At 39.9% G+C, this 21,883-nt stretch overlaps 1 protein-coding gene across 1 annotated transcript in view; it reads left to right on the top strand.

Annotated features, from left to right (window-relative positions):
- FREM2 (FRAS1 related extracellular matrix 2) overlaps window positions 1–21,883 on the top strand; it is a 157,741-nt gene that overhangs the window by 81,334 nt on the left and 54,524 nt on the right. The window contains exons 5-6 of the mRNA XM_043892295.1: window positions 5,072–5,197; window positions 6,285–6,536. Coding sequence (XP_043748230.1) covers window positions 5,072–5,197; window positions 6,285–6,536 — 378 coding nt within the window. The remainder of the gene's footprint in view (window positions 1–5,071; window positions 5,198–6,284; window positions 6,537–21,883) is intronic.

The following is a 21,883-nucleotide window of genomic DNA, read 5'->3' as shown; positions in this document are numbered from 1 at the left end:
ATTACTCTCTTGCTGCATTCTTATGAAAGAGTTCCATAAAAACAAGAAGCACAACACAAATATGGTTGTTATTTCTCTTATCATAAATATAATGTCAGATTTCATATTCACAGATTAAGCAATCTTTTTTCTTTCCACAAAGGATTGCTTTCCTAACCATTTCAAAAGTTCAGTTGTTTCTTTCTACTCTCTCATAACTCTTCACCTATAAATTCACTAGCTCTAGGAACCATTGTGTCTATAAGCTCTCTTGCTGCATATTAATTCTAGGACATGTTATGACACTGTTTTTGCATGTATTAAAAATGTATCCAACTCACACTGGTGCTGAGTGCAGAACTCTGTATTGGGGATGCAAAGATAATAGGATAAATCTCTATCAAAGAACGTATGGAGTAATGGGAAATAGAGATCTATATATAAGTGATGGCAACAGAGTGTGATGTAGTAGAACAAAGAATGATGTAGAACAACAAAGAATGTGCCTTATGGGAACAAGAAGGGGAGAACAGCAGCTCTGCTTTGTCTTAGGCTGGGAACTGCTTTTACTTATTAGCCATTTAACATTATAACTTTTGCCAGCTCTTTACTTACCCATAACTGATACTGATAGTGATAATTGAAATTCATCAAGCACTTGCCGTGTGCCAGGCAGTATTCTCAACACATTTTACACCTTCTTTCATTCACTCCTTCACCTCACTACCTCTCCGGCTTCTGGACCAGTGTAGGCATTTTACTTGATAAAGTTCTTCTTTTTGACTTCTATTGCTGTGAAGCATGGGTCATTGTCTTAAGAGAAAGAAAAAATTACTAAACACTTGTTCAAAGGACCACACACATTTATACATTTCTGGTACCAAAAGGTCAATAAGAAAAAAAAAAAAATGCTACCAAATAAAACTTTCATGTGATGGAAAACGTTCCAAAAGTTTCCAAAATAAAAACATTTAATGATGTGAATGAAGATTACCCAAAGATTCACTCTAACCAAAATATTTCCATGGTGCTTTAGAATAATTTTTGGACCTCATGGTATCCTAATGCAAACTTACCACACTTACCATGTGACTTAGATATGTTTTCATTATTCTTATTTTTTAAAGTTCCTATTAAATTAGCCTATTTATCTGTTTTGGAGTTAAAAAAAAAAAAAAAGAAACACATTGAAATGTAAGAAAGCTTTCCATCCTTTCCATAGATGTTCAACTATCAGTGGCAGACTCCACATTCAGTGCTATGTGTTGGTTAGTTTGGGGGCATGCGAGCAGCCTGAAGATGTCCCCGAATATCTTCTGGGACATTTTTGAATATTCCAAACTTCTTAAAGATGATGGACACTCAGTGCCTTCGTCCAGGCACTGTATTTTTCTTTCCCTTCTTTGTTCTATTACAGCAAAGAGTTTTAGGAGATATTTTTTTCTATCCTGTTTTTAGCAGTCTCTCTCTTTCAATCTGCTCAATATAGTTGAGAAAAGGACATCTTTCAAATGTAGTTACAACTGTTTTATTTCTGAGAACAGAAGTCATTTTTTGCCTGAGTTACAGCACAGTCAAAACCTAAAAATAAAGTTGCGGTTAGATGAATCAAAGTACTTCTTTCAGTTTAGTCACATAGACTAATACAGAGTACATTCATTTTATTCGACTTCATCTTTCAAAACAAAGAATAGTGAGACCAATCTGAAGATATAAAGGTAACACATGTTCCTTGTCAAGAATTCAGAGATTTAAAGAAATGAAAGTCACCTGTGGTCCTACCATGTGAAAATAACCATTGCTTACATCTCAGAGGATGACCCCACAGTCACTCTTTTCTGTGTCTCTGTTACTTAGTAAGGGCTTCCCAGGTGGCACAGTGATAAAGAATCTGCCTGCAGATGCAGGGTACAGGAGATGCAAGAGACCAGGTTTGGTCCCTGGGTCAGGAAGATCCCCTAGAGTAGGAAATGGCAACCCTGGGTCAGGAAGATCCCCTGGAATCCCTGGGTCAGGAAGGTTTGGTCCCTGGGTCAGGAAGATCCCCTTGAGTAGGAAATGGCAACCCACTCCAGTATTCTTGCACGAAAAATCCCATGGACAGAGGAGCCTGGCAGTCTACAGTCCAAGGGGTTGCAAAGAGTTGGACACGACTGAGCCCAGCTCACACATTTACTTAGTAGAAAGTTCAACTGTTTCTCCAATATCACCCTTGCTTTGTCTCTTGGTGCATACAGTAGTATGTATCTGTTAATCCCAAATTCTTAATGTATTGCTCCCCCAAGCTTTCCCCACTGGTAACCATACGTTTTATTCCACAATAAAACTTTCCCCCTCCTCTGACTGCTTTGGGTCTCAGCCAAATATAAGTAATGGTGGCTGACCCCCTTGCTATAGCAAAGCTCTGAATAAATCGCCTTTGCTTGTTTCATCCGTAGGGTGATCTTTTTTTCCACAGTATCTTGCTCTGAGTAATACCAAAGTGCTTCCAATGGACTTTAGTCCTGAAAGCTCCATGGATCCACCTACCACCCACCTCATCACACTTCACTGGCCCCGTGTTCTGTCCTGTCCTCCTTGCCCAGCTTACTCAAACCACATTAGCATCCTGGCCGTTCCTTGTATGGGCTTCCGTGGTGGCTCCGTGGTTAAGAATCCGCTTGCAGTGCTGTGGGAGACACAGGTTCGATCCCTGGGTCAGGAAGATCCCCTGGAGAAGGAAATGGCAACACGCTGCAGTATTCTTACCTGGGAAGTTCCATGGACTGAGGAGTCTGGCAGGCCACAGTCTTTGCGGTCTCAGAGTTGGACTCCACTTAGTGACTAAACCACCACCACCATTTATATACCTGGCCCGGGGCCCTTTTCACTTGTTCATACCTTTGCCTGGAATTTGCTTCTCTGAGTTACTCACACGGGGTATTTCATTATCACTTTACAATCTCAGCTCAAATGTGACTCCATCAAAGAGACTTTCCTGTTTAATACGGACCTGCCATGGCATACACATGCCCCAGCCCTCTCTACACCCTCAACACACTTCATCTTCTCCGTATCATTTATCACCTCCCGACATACTATATATTTTCTTGAATATTTGTGTATTTTCTTCTTCACTCCCAACTAGAATGAAAACTCCATGCGACCAGGGATTTTTTTACTTCCATATCGCTCTGCTTAGTTCAGCGTCTGGCAAGTTGAAGTCACCCCATCAATGTTTGATAAATGAATAATTAGTTGTGAAAGCTTATATCCACAGCTTTTTTAATGGTGCCATTTTTTAAACTTGTATACCAGAGTCCCAGGAGAAAACAAAAGGCACATTCATAAATTAGCAATTTTAAAATCCTTGAATAACAAGACTATTTGCAAAGGTGAGGGCGAGAATTGGGAAACGACCAGGGCTTCTCAGGTGGCGCTGGTGGTAAAGAATCTCTGCCAATGCAGGAGATGCAAGAGACATGGGTTCAATCCCTGGGTCCGGAAGATCCCCTGGAGAAGGAAATGGCAACCTACTCTAGTATTCTTGTCTGGGAAATCCCCTGGACAGAAGAGCCTGGCAGCTATAGTCCACGGGGTCACAAAGAATTGGACCTGACTGAGTACATGACGGATAGACAGTTTTACATTGAACCATAATTTTTAACAACTTCATTATGCCATTTTTACTATTTACACTACTTCTCTACTTTACAAAATGAATCATTGAGACTTACAGTCTTGTATAAATATAATGTTGTATACTCAGTATTATGGTTATTCCTCTAGGAGAGGAAGGAAATGACAGACGTGTCCCTTATGGTCAATACATAGATTTATCAATTCTACAGGGACTGCTATTTAGGAAACAGCAAACAAAATCACCAGGTGTCAAACAATGCATAATTATACTTTTAATCATTAATCATTTAGAAGGGACACATGGGGTTAAAAAAAATAATAGAATGGACATTACAAGATCTGAATTTTAATCTTAACTTGATCAGTAAGAGTTCTTGACAAGTAATTTCAACTCTGTGGGTCTAAGTTCCCTCATCAAAGTGAGAGGTGAGACAAGAGTACTTCTACGGTCTCTTCTACATCTAAAAACCAAACTGCTCCATTGGAAGATGGTGATCTTCACCAAAAGAATGAGGTTGGATTTAAAGGAAGTGTGTCAGCAGCACTCACTAATTGAGGAAAAAGCAATTACTGGAGTTAAAAACAATGTTGTATTCTATTTCTGGGTTAAGAATTCATTGGTCTAGAGCCTACATGCAGTATAGCTGTTTCTTCTCCCCTGTCTTCCCTCCTTCCCCTCACACTGTGCTCTTCTGAAAGAGTATGTGGGGAGGGGGAAAGGGAGGGGCGTGGTGCCTATATACAATGGAATATTACTCAGCCATAAAAAGGAATGAAATTGGGTCATTTGCAGAGACACGGAGACTGTCATACAGAGGAAGAAAGAGACAGGCAAATATGGTATATCAACGAATATATGTGGAAGCTAGAAAATGGTAAAGATGGTCTTATTTGCAAAGGAGAAATAGAGACAGAAATGTAGATATGGGGGGGGCATGCAGGGAGGGTGGGGTGGGGAGGGTTGATGAATTGGGAGGTTTGGAGTGACATATGTACACTGCTGTGTATAAAATAGGTAACTAGTGAGAACCGACTGTATAGCACGGCGCTCTGTGTTGAGCAAAATGGGAAGGAAATCCAAAAAAAAAAAAATGAGTTAAAAAAAAAACTAAATAAGCCATAAGTATACATATATTCCCTCCCTCGTGAACCTTCCTCCCACCTCCCCCTGTCCTACCCATCTAGGTCATCACAGAGCACCAGGCTAACAATTATGATAATGATGATAAAGAAGAGGAAGAGAACAGGAGGGTAACAATGAACCAAAATAATAATGATATTAAGAAGAATAATAAATAAAACCGAGATGTATAACAAATAAGTAAATAAAATTGAGATCATACATAAAGAAAAATTTTAAAATAAAAGAATATGCAAGGGGAAATGATCAGTCACAAGAGCAGTTTTGATTTGCACAAGATTGTTTCACATATAAGAAGCTCAGACAAAAACAATTGTATTTTCTCCTTAGAATCAACTGTGTTCATCCCCCAGTCTGAATACTCCATCGAAGAGGACGTTGGCGAACTGTTCATTCCCATCAGGAGAAGTGGAGATGTGAGCCAGGAGTTGATGGTGATCTGTTATACGCGGCAAGGTAGCTCAATTTACAAATGAAATAAAATGTCCCCGCAAAGATATAAATAAGCCTCTTAACATGTCGGAGCTATAACGTTAAGCCATGAGGGTTATACTTTATTAGTACAATTTTCAAAAAGAAAAAAATTGCATGCAAACATCCTCCTTTACTATGACACCTTTGAGAGGAGGGTCTGGAAGGACTCTGATGCTTATTGAAAACATTTCTGATTTACTTGGTTTACTTACTCTAATAATCAAGGCCTTTGGGACTGCAGGAAATTGAAGTTCCCCTTGCCCACTCAAGCCTGCTCAAGTAGAAGGAGGTTACTATTAAAAACAACAACCAAAGAAAGAGGCAAGGAAATGCATACCCAAGGAAAAGAACTAATTTTAAACTAGTTTGAGACTCATTGCAAACAAATATAAAAACGCTTGTCTTGCTCATTGAGTCAGCTTGCTCTGAAAGGTGATTTTATGTAACAAAATTTAGATTAATACATAATATCATTAGTATTCTAAACACCTTTCTAGGAAACATGTACATTTTTTCTAAGCATATAAAAGAAAAGGTCATAGATGCAGTTAACACCTTAGCAGACTCTCATTAAAATTTTCATTAATGTATATGAATTTAAAGTCAGTAAAGTATGGTGGTCAAAATGCAAATTTCAGGATCAACCTTGAGCTCTGGGTACCAGAGCAAGTGGTTTGACTTCTATAAACCTCAGTTACCAAACGTGTAAAACCCAATAGACTGGTTAAGAGTATTAAGGAGGCAATGCATGGAAATCACTTGGCACTTTGCCTGCATACCATAAGCATTTGAAGAATAGGAGCTATTATATTATATTATTGTGTTGCTTTAAAAAGACCACTGGCAGGAAGTAGAGGAGAAAGCACTTGAAATGTAATATTTGTCATATGTTGGAGACCATTATGAAGATGCCTCATGATGCTAGAACAGTATGGAGGCGCTATTGTGATTTCCAGGAGTGTTCATAGATATGATGGACCATCAAAATGCTACAGATGAAAATAATCATTTCTGGAAATACCCTTGTAGTAGGTTTTATAAGTCCCTTTTGGATCCTCCCTGCCTCCAGGAACAGCAAGAGGAACCGTGCCTACGTCTGTGCTCTCCTATTCTGATTACATATCCCGGCCCGAGGACCACACCAGTATTATCCGCTTTGACAAAGATGAGCGGGAGAGGATGTGTAGGGTCGTTATAATTGATGACTCCTTGTATGAAGAGGAAGAAACGTTCCACGTTCTCCTGAGCATGCCGATGGGTGGGAGAATTGGATCAGAGTTCCCAGGGGCTCAGGTTACAATCAAACCCGACAAAGACGATGGTAAGTACTAATTTACCTAAAAATTATTCCTCCTACCGGGCAGACCAGCCCTCTAAACCTTCTAGAGACAAAGTCCTCTAAACGGAACGAATGAGAGTGTAAAAGAATTTTCATGTGCACATTTGTCTTATGCTTGACTTTATAGTGTGATTAAGTTTCTAGGCTGGCTGCATCTATCCATTGTCTTTCTTGATTCACTGCTTTGGAAGGGTAAAGTCACGCCTTTGTGTGTTTTCTCCTTTGTACAGTTTCTTTGATAATGCCATGTCCCGTTAAGTGATTAAACTTTAAAAATTTCATGGTGAAGAATCAAAGCAGTTTTAGTAAATGATTTGTTATTTTATTTGTTTTGCTTTGATTGTAAAAGTTTCTTTTTTGTAACTTGAATCTCTGTGTTTGCACTTGTTTAACCAAGAAACTAGCAGACAATTCTATTAAATGAAGAACTAGGAAGGTGATAAGTATATGGGAAATTAAGTCCAATAGGCTTCCAAAAAGGAGGAGAGTTTATCCTGACTCTTCTTCATGAGGGAAGCCTAATTACCATAAAATAATCCTTCTCCCAGGCTTCCCTGGTAGCTCAGATGATAAAGAATCCACCTGCAGTACAAGAGTGACTAACACACACGTACACACACGCACACATTTGTTCATTCAGTGAAGTTCAATCACTCAGTCGTGTCTGACTCTTTGTGACCCCATGGACTGTAGCCTACCAGGCTCTTCCATCCATGGTGTTTTCCAGGCAATAGTACTGGAGTGGGTTGCCGTTTCCTTCTCCAGGGGATCTTCCCGACCCAGGGATCAAACCCAGGTCTCCTACATTCTAGACAGATGCTTTACCATCTGAGCCACCAGGGAAGTCCAGTTTGTTCGTTAGGAAGAGTATATTAAGTCAGTGCTAGCAATATTTCACTAATCTTTGCTGTCAATCTTTGGAAATTAATTAAGGAACATTTCAGCTGATTCCATTTTCTGCTTTTGTGTGCCAGCCCGCAGGGGTTTTAGCTATAGTGGCTGGCTTCCTTGACGACCCTGGAGAAATTATCACGCTGGTAGATATAAACCAGAGACATGTAAAAGGTAGAACGATGCACCCCGTGGTAAATGGAACTCAAGTCAGTGCCATTCAAAAGCTTACTGACATTAGAAAAGCTTTCTCAACAGCAGGAGTACCATAGAGAAGAAAATATTTCTAGTGCTAGAAAAATACATCACGGCATGGTGTGTGAGTGAGATATGGTTTATTCGTTTGTACTAAACTGACAGGCCTGGCCACCATCCTTTTTATTCTTGAATACTATTATTTGCATTTGGGTAAACTCCAGTTAAGTAAGGGCTTCCCTTGTGGCTCAGCTGATAAAGAATCCACCTGCAATGCAGGAGACCTGGGTTGGGAAGATTCTCTGGAGAAGGGAAAGGCTACCCACTCCAGTATTCTGGCCTGGAGAATTCCATGGACTGTATAGTCCATGTGGTCGCAAAGAGTTGGACACGACTGAGCAACTTTCACCTTCACCTCAGCAGTTAAATAATGCCAGGTCAATATGCAAGGAATGGCCAAACTCAGTTAAACTAACAGCTTGATGAAGTGACATTCTGTACTTCATCTTAGCCAAAAGGCCGAGAAATGATGACAAAGTTACATTCTATATTTAGTATGCTTGAGTTAGAACAATATTAAAAATCAAGAAATGGAAAAATGAGTTTCTTTAACTGCTCAGAATATTAATACATTGAAGCCATTAACAGATTGCTTAATATAGTTGATGATGCTAAGGATTCAGTGAAAGCTAATGGATGTTTAATGAGGTTCTAGCCTGTGGGAGGCATTGCAAGAATGCGCTGAATAGTAAAGATTATACACTTTTTCCACATGGAAAGAATACTAGTTTAATGATGTAGATATTACACTCTTTGAAAACAAAAATAAGATAAAGGAAAACATATATGAAATGTCTTGCCTTTTAAAAAAATATTTAATCTCACATACCACACACACAGCCAATATTTATTGTATACTTACTAAGTGTAATGTGTGGGGACTATAGAGACATTTAATACAGAGGCCAAGATCTCACAAAGCTTAAAATCTGTTTGGGAAAAAAAACCTAAGTACATAAAAAGTTAAAGGAGAATAATTTATAAATGATCATTTGGAACAGTAAAATGGAGACAGAAGATGGCAGCTCAGTTCAGTTCAATCGCTCAGTCGTGTCCGACTCTTTGCAGCCCCATGGACTGCAGCATGCCAGGCTTCCTTGTCCTTCACCATCTCCCGAAATGTTGCCTCTTTTTAAAATAACTAAAAACTAAAATATTCAGGTCTGCTTCCCTCATTTTGTACCTCCTTTGGGTTAGACATAAACCATATTATGATAAAGGGTCGCTTCATAACATTTTTTCAAATTGTAACAGTTTCAGGAGAGGAGTTGTGCAATTACAGGATCAATTTATTTTTGACAAACTCATGAGTGGGAGAGGGCAGGAAGAAAAAAAATGTTTGTGAATGTGAATGAGTGAGTCATCCCCTAAATATGATTTAGGAGGGTCCAGAGAAGGGAGACTTTCCAGGCTTGATGATGGGAGGACCCACAGGGTCCCCAACCCCTGTCCTCTCTTCTTAATTCTGGACCTGGCTGGACACAGAGCCTAGAAGCCCAGCTATTTATTGGGAACAGCTCCATGGGGCTGGGGTGCAGGGACATGCACTAAAGTAAAGGCAAGTGAGCAAGCGCCTGAGGCTGCTGGGGTGGGTTCGTTAGCAATGGGGGTACCTTTGACTCAACCTGGTATGGTCGTCGGCTCTAAAGGACCTCGCTACAATGCTGTTGGGAACTAGCCTTTTTGAAACTGTTGATACAGTGTACTGCTCACAGCAGGAAAGGCATTCAGAGCTTTGTTTCTCTGCACACACGCGAACTTGGCAAGCAGCCACGTGAATCTCTTCTGCCAGTCTCATGAAAACATTCACGGCTATTACCAGAAAAGGCAAAAGCTCCAGAGTTCTCTATGAGAACTGCTCACCATTTTCTATAATTTACATTGAAGAATGACCTTATGGCTCCCAAGAAAGTGAGCACAGGGAACTGTGCCAGGGCGTGGGGACGGTTCACCCAGAAGTAAGCTCTCAAATTCATGGAGAGTAAGCTAACAGCTGTGTTGTCTTCTAGAGTGATTCTAAGATATTAAGGCTGCAATATTGAATAGGATCGTACTTTTGCAGTGTTAAGCCAACTCATATCTTTGTTTTTCAGGTCTCCATATATGTTATATAATAATAACTATAACAAGGATACTGGAGTGGGTTGCCATTTCCTTCTCTAGGACATCATCCCAACCCAGGGACCAACGCATGTCTCCTGCATTGAACATTGTGGATTCTTTACTACTGAGCCACCTGGGAAGCCCAATAACTATAATATATAGTCATTAATAGGGGCTTTCCAGGTGGCACTAGTGGTAAAGAACCCACGTGCCAATGCAGGAGACATAAGAGACATGGGTTACATCCCTGGGTCGGGAAGATCTCCTGGACAAGGGCATGGCAACCCACCCCAGTGTTCTTGTTTGGAGAATCCACATGGACAGAGGAGCCTGGCCCACAGTCCATGGGGAGCAGAGTGTCAGACTGAAGCGACTTAGCATATATGCAGAGTCATATATAACTATTGTATATGGTAACAATAGCTTAGATGTGCTAAGCCTTTTACTTGAATGATTTCATTTAATACAGAGACACACAGACTATGAGCATGGTTCTGTTATACTCAGTTTTATTATCTTTGAGTGGCTAGGTAACCTGCTCAGGGTCAAATAGCAGAGAAGAATTTGCCAGGCTGACCACAGAGTCCAAGGCACCAGTGGGTATGCTGCCCACATCATAGTGTACTGGCAGCATGTATACTTAACAGATATTATATTTTGTATATTTTACACTGTAATATTTGAAAATAGCATGAGGCATCCTAGTAGAGATGAAACAAGCTGTATACTTTTCTATGCATGCAGCACTTGATGATCCTAGAATACTTCAAATGTCAGCAGTTACAGATATTAGGCTAACTTGTGCATGAATTATTTTGTTTCACCTTTATCAATTAAAATTCCTCCAGGATCATTAGGATAACATATGAGTGGAGTCTGGCTGTTCAATTGCACAAAGTAAAGCATTGCTTTTCCACATCGTTTAGCAAAGTGCCCAGTGGAAGGTTTTCCCACCTGAAGGACTGGATTTGAACTGTCTTGTCGAGCTCTTATGGATAAATGGCATCTTGTGTTTGTTTTGTCTTTTGCTTGGTAATACTATCTGCCTCACTCCCCTCTTTTCCACATGGGAGAGAGAATGCTGGCTATGTAATACCATCTTGTAGACATTGAAGGATAAATATTGCTGATTTATTATCACTAAATCCCTGGAAGCAGGTCACTGAAAACATTAGAAACCTCAAGATCTCAGTCACAGGTGAGCTCCATGTTAGTGCTAAAAATCATATAAATGTGAGAAGCAACTTCTCAGATCCTAGACTTCAGATTTTAATAAGCCCAATTTCAATAAGCTTGAAATTATTATTAAAAGAGATATTAAAATTAAAAACAACAAACTTCATTAGGGATCAAACCATTAGAAAAGATCTCTCAGTAAATGTTAGTGTCAGCATCAGAAACTCCAAATTATTCACCAGCAACAGAAGTTTAATGTATCCTTTTGTCTAAATCATAAAACACAAAATGCTGATAAGCTGAAGCTACAGTTAATCTGAAAACAGAACTTTTAAAGCCTGACCTGCATGCTCCATGATGTAGAGAGAAATGAGAATCTATGAAATACTACACTGAATCACAGAGGTCTGAGTATTTATTTAATAAGTCCAGACAGTGCACATATATGTACCTGTGATCTGTTGAAAATACATGCTGCATAAAATCAATTACTAAATAGACATCAGCATCTCTAACTGTTTTAGAATGAAAAGTTAGGAAAGCGTTTTGGAATTTATGTACTGTTTTCTGAGACGTTTGGTTAAGCAACTGGTCAGTGTAGAAATGTGACACTTGTTAGTTTGGTTTACTACGACACTTGTCACCAAATGAAGGTAGATCTCGGATTAGAAGTCTGGAAGGGCCACCATGTTCTCTGGATATCTTCCTTGCTCTGCACAGGTAGATGTTACCTTTCACAGGAGGCTCATGAATTTTACGATTTCCCTAAGAATCAGGTCTTCATCCTGCCTTACTGAACCAGACGTTTGCATCTCTTCTTCTCTCCCTTTATTCCTAGTTTATCAGTCACATACATACTTTTTTTTGTCATTGGCCTTTTAAATCTTCCTTTAAATGATGTCAAGAAGCTTGCTACTGACCTCGAGAGATACCAAATTACCCAATAAAGAATACAGGTAATATCATTTGATAAAACCAGTGAGCTGCATCATGCTACAAAGAATCACAATAATAATGTATGTTAGGATTATCAAGTGTAGCTAAAACTAGAAAAGCCTCTTTTCTTTGGGCCATTTGTAGCAATTTGAAGCACTTAAAATTGTGGATAAAACTTTCCTTTCACACTTTTAGAGACATAAAGCATCTCTTCATCCTTTTCCTAAGAAACAGGTCTTCATTCTGATGTAGTGAGACAGATGACTGAAATAACATATATTCAGACATTTGCTTATTTAAAATGTTTTTTGAGCATCTCTAATGCCCCAGATGCTGTGCTGGGGTGAAAGAGAGAAAGGATTTGTCCTGCCCTCAGTCACTCTATCTATAGATAGATAGATATGTATATGTGTATATATATACACATCAACACCGCATAACACTTAGTAGCACCTTTCCTGAGTAGCCTGCAGCCCTGAAGGCAACAGGGACGCCATGATGAACAAGACAGGCCCAATCTATAGAGGATTTCCTCAAGAAAATAGGCAAAGAGATACAGGATAGCCACTGATAAAACCAGGCTCCACATGCAGTGGTGCTTTCAAAACAGCATCAAGTGCTGCCTGAGGTTCCGGAAAAGCCACACCAAGAGTCAGGAAGACTGAGTCATGGGAGTTGGCAGCCCAGAAATTGACGTGTATTGTCACACATCCCCTCCGGCTGTGACAGTCTCATCACCGTGAAGACCACTACAGTGTCCGGATGAGCCAAATCACAGAACAGGTCAGCAGCCATGGAGTTAATAAACACAGTCCTGGGAAAAGAAATCAAATGACTGGTAGAGCTTTACTAGTCAGTACTTAAAAGTCAGAAGAGTCAGAATATTGACACTGTGAGAGAAGGATAGCTTTCTCTTTACACTTCATAGGGCTGAAATGTATCTCAGCTTCCATTTCCCTGAGGGTGTTTCACAAACAGTCTGCTTTACAATCTCAGGGAGAGGATGCCACGAAGCTGGAACTCTGTGGTCAGAATGCCAACAAGAAATCCGATCTTCTTTTGCTGTCATTGTTTGAGAATCACGCTTATTCAGAAGGGTGATTTTTCAGGATTGCACCCACCACCAGGGAAAGCTTTAAAAAGCTTCGCATTCTTAGTCCTGCAGGGCGATCCACTAAGTACAGAAGAAAATTGTAGAGGGTATAGATGCCACTTTCACACTTTGTGGGCCTGTGGTGTGTGGTCCCTAGCTCAGTAAACTGGTAAAATACTATCTACACTACACAATGGGCTTCCCCGGTGGCTCAGTGGTCAAGAATCCACTTGCCAATGCAAGGAGCCACAGGAGATGTGTGTTTGATCCCCGGGTCGGGAAGATCCCCTGGAGAAGGAAATGACCACGCACTCCAGTATCTTGCCTGGAGAATCCCATGGACAAAGGAGCCTTGCTGGCTACAGTCCATTGGGTCACAAGAGTCGGACACGACTGAAGCGACTTAGCGTGCAAGCACGCACACTACCCAACAGGGTTGAAAGACATACTGAGATTTGAACCCACTTTCCAAGGGGTCATTATCCTCCCAATGCATCTAGCTTGCTTGCCCTAACTGACACTTGTCCAGAACATATAAAGTTCTTTAAAATGTCAGCACATCTTAACAGCTCTATGTACCAAACTTACTTCAATATACTGAGAGGACAAATAAACTATTAGCAGGAGAGGTTTGATTAATTCTCTGAGGACAACTTCATTACTGTGTTCAAAACATGATATCCCTTGACATTTCTGTGAAGAGGGAAACTCCATTAAACTCTGTGTTATCATTGTGGGGGACCCGATAATCAAGTTATGTGAGGGGTCTGTTTCTTATTTTTCTCTTGAAACAAGGAAAGTAACATAGGCATATAAGTCACCATGGCCCTAGCACCTTATCTTCTGAAAGAAATCAATGCAAATCAAGAGAAAAAGTAGAAAACAGTAGTCCTTGCTCTAACCTGGTTTTCCTCCTGTATTCTTTTTTTTTAATTAATTAATTTATTATTTATTTATTCGGCTGCACCAAGTCTTATTTGCTGCATGCGGGTTCTTTAGTTGCTGCCATGTGGGATCCAGCTGCCTGACCAGGGATTGAAATTGGGACGCTGCATGAAGAATGTGGACTCTTAGCTACTGGACCACCAGGGAAGTCCCTCCTCCTGAATTTTTAATCTTGGTGACTAGTTCTACTATGACTAGACTTTTATCTTCCACTCTCCACCCCAGATCCTTGATTCTGTTTCCTTTATACCTCCAAATGTGATGTGTTTACTGTCTTTTTCACCCATCGGAACTGCTACCATCTTGTGCTAGCCAGCTTCACGTGCATGGGTGCATGCCAAGTCACTTCAGTCATGTCCAACTCTTTGTGACCCCGAGGACTGTAGCCTGTCAAGCTCCTCTGTCCATGGATTTCTCCAGGCAAGAATACTGAAGTAGGTTCCCATGCCCTCCTCCAGTGGATCTTCCCGACTCAGGGATTGAACCTGCGGCTCCTGCATTGCAGGCAGATTCTTTACTGCTGAGCCACTGGGGAAGCACCCAGCCAGCTTCGTTACCTGGCCTCCATTCCTGAGACTGCTAACTAGTCTCTCTGCTTCCAGTTTGCCCACCTGCCACGGGCATCCATCCTCCAGACCCTTTACATGTATATTTCATCACATCTCTCCCCTTCTTGAAACTGAACCCACTTGTCATGTGATAACTTCTAGGGTAAGCTTCCAACCCCTTGGCATAGCACACGTGACCTGCTATTGCCTTCTTTTTTATTTATATTTATTTGACTGCACTGGGTCTTAGTTGTAGCATGGGGGATCTAGTTCCCTGACCAGGGATTGAACCTGGGCCCCCAGCACTGGGAGCTCAGAAGTTTCAGCACTGGACCACCAGGGAAGTCCCTGGCTGATGCCTTCTGTTTTCACTTTTCCCCCATCTCCTCACCCCAAGTAGCATACCAGCCATGCCAAATGCTTCCTAAGCCCCCAGACACTTGAAGTTGTTCCTTTTATCCCAGGAAGTTATATGGCTTTATTTTTTTTAATCTCGCTTTTTAAAAATATCAGATAGCTCTTCATTCTCTATGAATTAAGACAAAGCACAAGTTGAAAGGGTGAAATACGATGTTATCTTGGGACCCAGATATATTACTGAGTAAATTTTATCTGAATATGAGAAATTGTTTGAAAATCAGAGTGTCTATATTTTTATCTTCTGGGTTTATGGTTTCTCCTTACTGTGCAAACCATTTATAAGAAAGGATGATTTTCTAACTCTTATTTTTCCTTGAGAGGAAGCAACTGTTTTCCTTGCAATAAAGAATGGGGGTAGTCCGCATAAACAGGTCGCATGGATGTTAAATGAGAGAACTAGTGTCATTATCGACAAGAAAAGCACCAATCTGAGAAGGCCAGGAAGGGAATTTGCATAGACCTGAAAGCTTAATAACCTGACTTTGCACAGCTGGGCTGATTTTCTCCATATTGCAGACCAGAAACCTAAGAGCCAAAGAAGTTGACTTCCCCAGTGTCAGGCATTTCTGAAATGGCTGAAAGGGGACTTCACGCATGGCTTGTAGGAGAGCTTCTTTTGTTTTTTTTTTCCTCATCACACTGCAAGAGGACGGAAGAGTCCTGGACCACTTTTGAGGTTCTACACTAAGATGCAATGGAGCGCAGTCGCCCACTGCTGCTGAGTAATACGGGGGAAAACAGGGAAGGAGGATTCTTACAAAAAAGGAGCCCATTGTCTCAGCTGGAAATGGAATGGCTTTAGCTATTTATTCTAGAATCCCTTTCTTTGCTGCCTGCAGGCGTGTTTCAAGTGTCAATTATTGAACAGTCTGTGGTCAAGGTTATTTATTTTTCCAGTGTCAACCACATGCCTTTATTCCTGAGACCTCACACAGACTGTGCTTGACACCACATTGGCCGTACTCTTTCTCCGTTCAGCTGTTGGGATTCCCACATAAATCATCCTGATGTCAAAGTCTCTATGGATTCTGAAATCTTACTTATGAAATTCACTTTAGTCAGCAGGAATACAAATGTATATGCCTGCCTTCTGATGGGTGATTTGGGGAGCAGTAACAATTTTAAAGGGAGAAATTAAGCATAATGTGACACCCTATTTTTCTTTCCTTTCCATAAAGGTTTGATCTTGTTTTTATTTTTAATGAAGACATTTTTCTTCATAACTGAGAAATATTGATCTATAACATATTCTAATTTTTCTCTTACATGGAACATTCCAGCTCTGTCTTTACAGACTCTCATTATGCTTCTTTAAAGAAGTAATATTGTAAAAAAAGTGCAAACTTTTCCATTATTTAATCACTTTCAGAGACAGCACTACATCATGAAAAGAAACACAGCTTTTGCAATCTTAGAGACTTAGGCTTGAATCCTGTGTCTATGTAACTACATCCAAGCTATGTAACCCTAAGATAATTATTTAATCTAAGTTTCCATTTCATTTGCTTTGTAAACAGCAGATAAAAACAATGACTTTACAAGCCTATTAACCGATAGGCTGTTGGGAGCACTAGAGTAGATTCTAGAGATTCTGATGTGACCTAAAGAGGCAGACACTTGGTAAAAGTAGCAATTATGTCATAATATTACTCTTGCACTAACTGTAATATTTATTGGTGTGTTTTCACAAGATGAGGTTTAGAAACGTAATGAGTACTTTGTGTTTTTAAATATTTATTTATTTATTTATACTTTATTTCTGGCTGTGCTGGGTCTTCCTCGCTGTGTGAAGGCTTTCTCTAGCTGCAGCAAGCTGGGCCTCCTATTTAGTTGCAGTGGCTCTTCTCATTGCAGTGGCTTTTCTTGATGTGGAGCACAGTCTCTAGGGCATGCAGACTTCAATAGTTGCGGCACATGGGCTCAGTCATTGCTGGGCCACCGGCTTAGTTGCCCCGAGGTATGTGGGATCTTCCTGGACCAGGGATCAAACCAGTGTCCCTTGAATTGCAAGGCAGATTGTTAACCACTGGACCACCAGGGAAGCCCTAAATGTGATGATCCGTATTGGTGACACTGGAAGCAGTCTGCACACATTTTTTCTTTTTTATGATCTCATGTGTCAGGCTCTATGCTTCTCATTGGAGTTTACAGATGATTACGGATGAACAATACTTGATTTCTGCCTTTGGGGATGTCTCTGCCTAATGAGGGAGAGGAGTGAGTGAGTGAATAGAGTGTGAAAAGTGCAACATGAGAAATGTGAGCTGACCGGACTTGCTTGACTGTCAGCAGGGAGGAGGTTATATGTGAAAACGGAAAGACGCCAACTCTGCAGGGCCTTGCAGACTCTTAGATAGTGGTTTTTTGAAAGCACAATAACTTCTCAGTTCCCTGGAACGCACACTGCTCCACAGCACTGCAAAATGCTGCGGCAAGGCGGTAAAGAGGCCAGACTCGATTAAGAGTTTAAGATGTTTCCGATCTTAACAAGAGAGAAGAGACTCTCTGCTTTGTCATACATACTTTTCTTAAATCTAATATTTTAAGGAATATTAGATTTAATATTTTGAGGCTGTGTTTCATGGAGGCATGTTATGCAGATTAATCCTTGCTTAGTATTAATATCTTTATTACAAAATCGTTGCCTGAGAGCCAAATAGAAGTACATCACCTGAACGGCAGCAGCCTTAGCTCCGTCGTCAAACCCGTCCGTCTGCCTGGAGGCCACTTGCGCATTATGCGTGGCTTTTTTGCACACAGTCACATGCACACGTTTCTTTTGACTTGGACTAGAATTAATTGTTATAGCAAAGAAGCAATGAGCACATATTTCCTAGAATATGGGAGACAGTCTGTCTTCCTTCCCACTTACTGGCTGTTGATCTTGAATTCCTGGACTTCAGTTTCCTTATCTGCATAGTAGAGATGATAGCAAACCTACCTCAAAGGGTTATTAGTGCTTAGGACAATTCAGGCACACTAAAAATACTCAATTAATGTTTGCTATTTTACTTGGCCTTCCCTTGCTGATTCAGATGGTGAAAAAAAAAATCTGCAATGCGGGAGACCCAGGTTTGATCCCTGGGTTGGGAAGATCCCCTGGAGAAGGGGGATAGCAACCCACTCCAGTATTCTTGCCTGGAGAATTCAATGGACAGAGGAGCCTGGCAGACTACAGTCCATGGGATTGCCAAGAGTCGGACACAACTGAACGACCGTGTTATGAATATTATTTTATGTTATACTTACTTCACGTAACAGTGTATCATGAAAAACTTTATGATGGTACACATAAACCCTACTAATTCTTTTCAGTGGCTGCACAATATTTCGCAGTGTGGCTGTAACATATTTTAAAAATTCCCTACTGATGAGCATTTAACTTGTTTTCAGATCTTTTTTCTGTTACACACATGAGATAGTAAATATCTTTTTCACATATGCAAAATATCTTTTATTTCTCTAGTGTTTATCATTACATTAGGTTTTAGATGCCATAAAGAATAGTGGTTAGGGAATTGTACATTGAATCCATTGAGTTGAGAAATCAATTAGTGAGTTATGATCAGTTTTCCTTCCTGTCCCTTGTTTATATGAAACAAATATTAAAAGTCTTAAAAACACTCTTCTAGAGGTGGGTTCTCAACAGTATTTGTTGAATAAATAATATTCAGGAAGCCTTCTTCAGAGGCTACTGGATGGTAGAAAACTCTAATGACCTTGACATTTAAATTTTATTTTAAACTTATATCAACCCTGAAAATGACAAAATCAGAGTTTGGCAGTAAAACTAGATTGACAGTAGAATCTCTGATAACATTGTTTTTTCTGGAGAAAAGCTCCCCACATATTCTCAGCTGAAATCTTGGAAAGATTCAGTCCTTAAGTTATAAGCATTTTTAGACATGTCCTGTCTTTTCTTTCTTCCTTCTGAGGAAATTATAGTTGGCAAGGGAAAGAAATGTCAAAACATGCCTTTAAACTGATATATACTGAACCTATATTTGAACTTTATTTTTTCAACAGGAATTTTGAAAATGCTTGTTAAAGACTAAATATGAAGTCATTCTTAAGAATGTTTATATATTTTTTGAAAGAAAAGTACAGAAAGGCCCAGTCAAAATTATTTAACACTAGTTTTTTTAAAAGATGTTGTTTATAGAAGGAAGTTAACCTGATTTTATTTTTCTTCTTATTTACAAAAGTAATACATGCTACTTGAGGGAAAAAAAGTAAACTATATAGCATGTTAGTGTGTGAAAGAAATGGATAGCAAAGGAGGTCAAATTTCCTCCTAATCCCATCTCTAGGAAATAACAAGTTAGCAGTTTAATATATATTCTGTATATATTCTACACCCCCTTGCTTTTTTCTTATTGACTTAATATAGCCTTCTTGCATCCTTTTATTTTACCTATTTTCCTCCAGTTTTGTTTACAGCTGTGTTTATAAGTCTTTTTGTTCTTTAATCCAGTCTATCGGTTTTAAATAAGAAAAGTTAAACAGTTTACCTTATTCTAGTTAAGTAATATATTTGTGCTTTTTATTTAGCATCTGTCTGTGTGGATTTTTCCTTTGCGGCTTCTTCTTTTGCCAAGAAAGTTTTCTGTATCCTTTGTGACTTTTATTTTCTGCTGGTTTCTGTCCTATTAGTGACAAGTCATAATTTTAATGAAGATACTTTACTCTCTGCCTAACAAAGTTTACTCTCTTGAAAAAGACGAGGACATGGAAGAGTTTAGAGACCCACTGATCTCCTCCTAACTTTCTCTCTGTTGTTTCAAGTTTCAGTTTCAGCATTAAGTTGAAAATATCATTTATCATGATCATTTATGCTTGCAATAAGTAGTTGGATTTACCAGCAGATTTTATCAGTTGCTCAGCCAAGTCTCTTTTATTCAGTTCTTCTCTTTGATTTTACTTTTTTTCTGTACTTTTAGCAATTTATCAATGTGTATCTATAGGTGAGTAAAACCTTTGTCTTTGATCGCTGAGAATATCTATATTTTGCCCTTGAATTCTGTTTTCATTTGCTTTCTTTGATTCCAGTATTGGTTCATGGCCTTAAAATACCAGCAAAAGCTTTCACTTTTGGCTCCACTCACCACTATGATGTCTTGTTGCTCTCTTACATTTTTAGTTCACAGAAATGTTTACCTTCTTTTGAACACAGCTGTCCCATTCCTTATCAAGTATAATAATGATAAGTGGAAATCGTCAAAGCTACCAAAAAGAAATGTCATACTGTCTTTCATTTTTAATCTCTCAGTACTGCTGATGAAGCCAAGTAGAGGGTATAAAATCACAAAACTGTCTTTAACCAGACATCAATGTCTTACTAGCTTTTATATATACATATATACCTTTAATAAAGGAAAGGAAAAAAATCAACTTCCTAGCCTCGTGTTTCAGTTTATGAATGAACTTAATACAAGCAGTCTCCTTCTGAGGGATTTTGCGCTTGTTTTCAGTTATGCCCTGGTATAAATGAAGTACAACATGTACCTGTGTATGTATCTTTGTACATTTACATCAACATTTCTGTTTTATTAACTCCCACTTGTTGAATTGTGGGGTGAACGTTATGTTCGTTAAAATCTTGTGACCACCTTTTGTATTATGACCTCTCTCTTGCCTTAGTTAAGGTTGGTGAGCTTAAGGATACACAGGGCTTCCCGGGTGGCTCCATGGTAAAGTATCCACCTGTCAATACAAGAGACAAAGACGTGGAATCCCTGGGTCTGGAAGATCCCCTGGAGGAGGGCATGGCAACCCACTCCAGTATTCTTGCCTGAAGGATTCCGTGGACCGAGGAGCTTGGCGGGCTACAGTCCATGTGTCGCAAAGAGTCGAACACGACTTAATCAACTGAGCATTCACACAAGGACACACACTTTTTCTTGGTATGGATCATAATCCACTAGTCCCCTGATGTGTGGTTTTAGGCAGATCTCTTAATTTCCCTAATCCTTAGTTTCCTTATCTGTGGAAACAGGATTCACATACCTCATTGGGTGGCTGTAAGGATGAAGTAAGATAGTGTTGTATCTAACCACGAATTACTGTTTGCTAAAACACTGACATAAGCAAAAACAACCTGCACATTGCTGAGACCTGTAGAGGGTTTCAAAAACATTGTTGTGATACATGGATGGAATAGGAGTTATCTCTGTACCTTCTGCACAATTTTGCTGTGAACTGAAAACTGCTCTAAAAAATATAGTCCACTGAAAAATGAGAAAGAAAAAGAGCGCTGGTGTCTGGGGGTCACCCCACCAGAAATTCTGATTCGAGGTGAGACCGAGCCTCGGTATCTTTAAATCTCCTTGGATAAATCTGATGCACATCTAACCTGGAAAAGCCTGCAGGCAAAGTATTTTAAAAGTGAAAGTTAAGAAATCTCTTGGAGTTCATTGTGGTGGCTTTCCCTCGCCCCTGTGGGCTTGCTCCAGATTCAAAGGGCTGCCCTCCACAGTCATTTTACTGCAGACAAGTTCTTCACCCTCCTGAGGCTTTGTAACCCCACTGCATGCTGCTGACTGTGGTCTTCTAACTCACCCACCACAAAGACACACAGTCAGTTCCCTACATACGAATGATTCCATTCTGACAGCACACTGGTCAGTCCAGTTTGTTCCTAAGTCCAACAAAGTTAACCTTGGTAAGCAGTGATGGCTCAGATGGTAAAGAATTCACCTGCAATGCAGGAATCATGGGTTCAAGCCCTGGCTTAGGAAGATCCACTGGAGAAGGAAATGGAAACCCTGAAAATTTTTCTTGCCTGGAAAATTCTGTGGACAGAGGAGCCTGGTGGGCTACAGTCCATGGTGTCCCAAAGAGTCAGACATGACTGAGCAACTAACACTTTTCACCCAACTAACACAATTTGTGTTCTATATAGTACCATATAGTACTATAATAGGTTTATAACTGTAACTGTGCTATAATAAGTTAATAATACA

Source organism: Cervus elaphus, chromosome 30 (genome assembly GCF_910594005.1).
Source record: "Cervus elaphus chromosome 30, mCerEla1.1, whole genome shotgun sequence".
NCBI lineage: Eukaryota > Metazoa > Chordata > Mammalia > Artiodactyla > Cervidae > Cervus > Cervus elaphus.
This window is presented reverse-complemented; position numbering and strand designations above follow the sequence as displayed.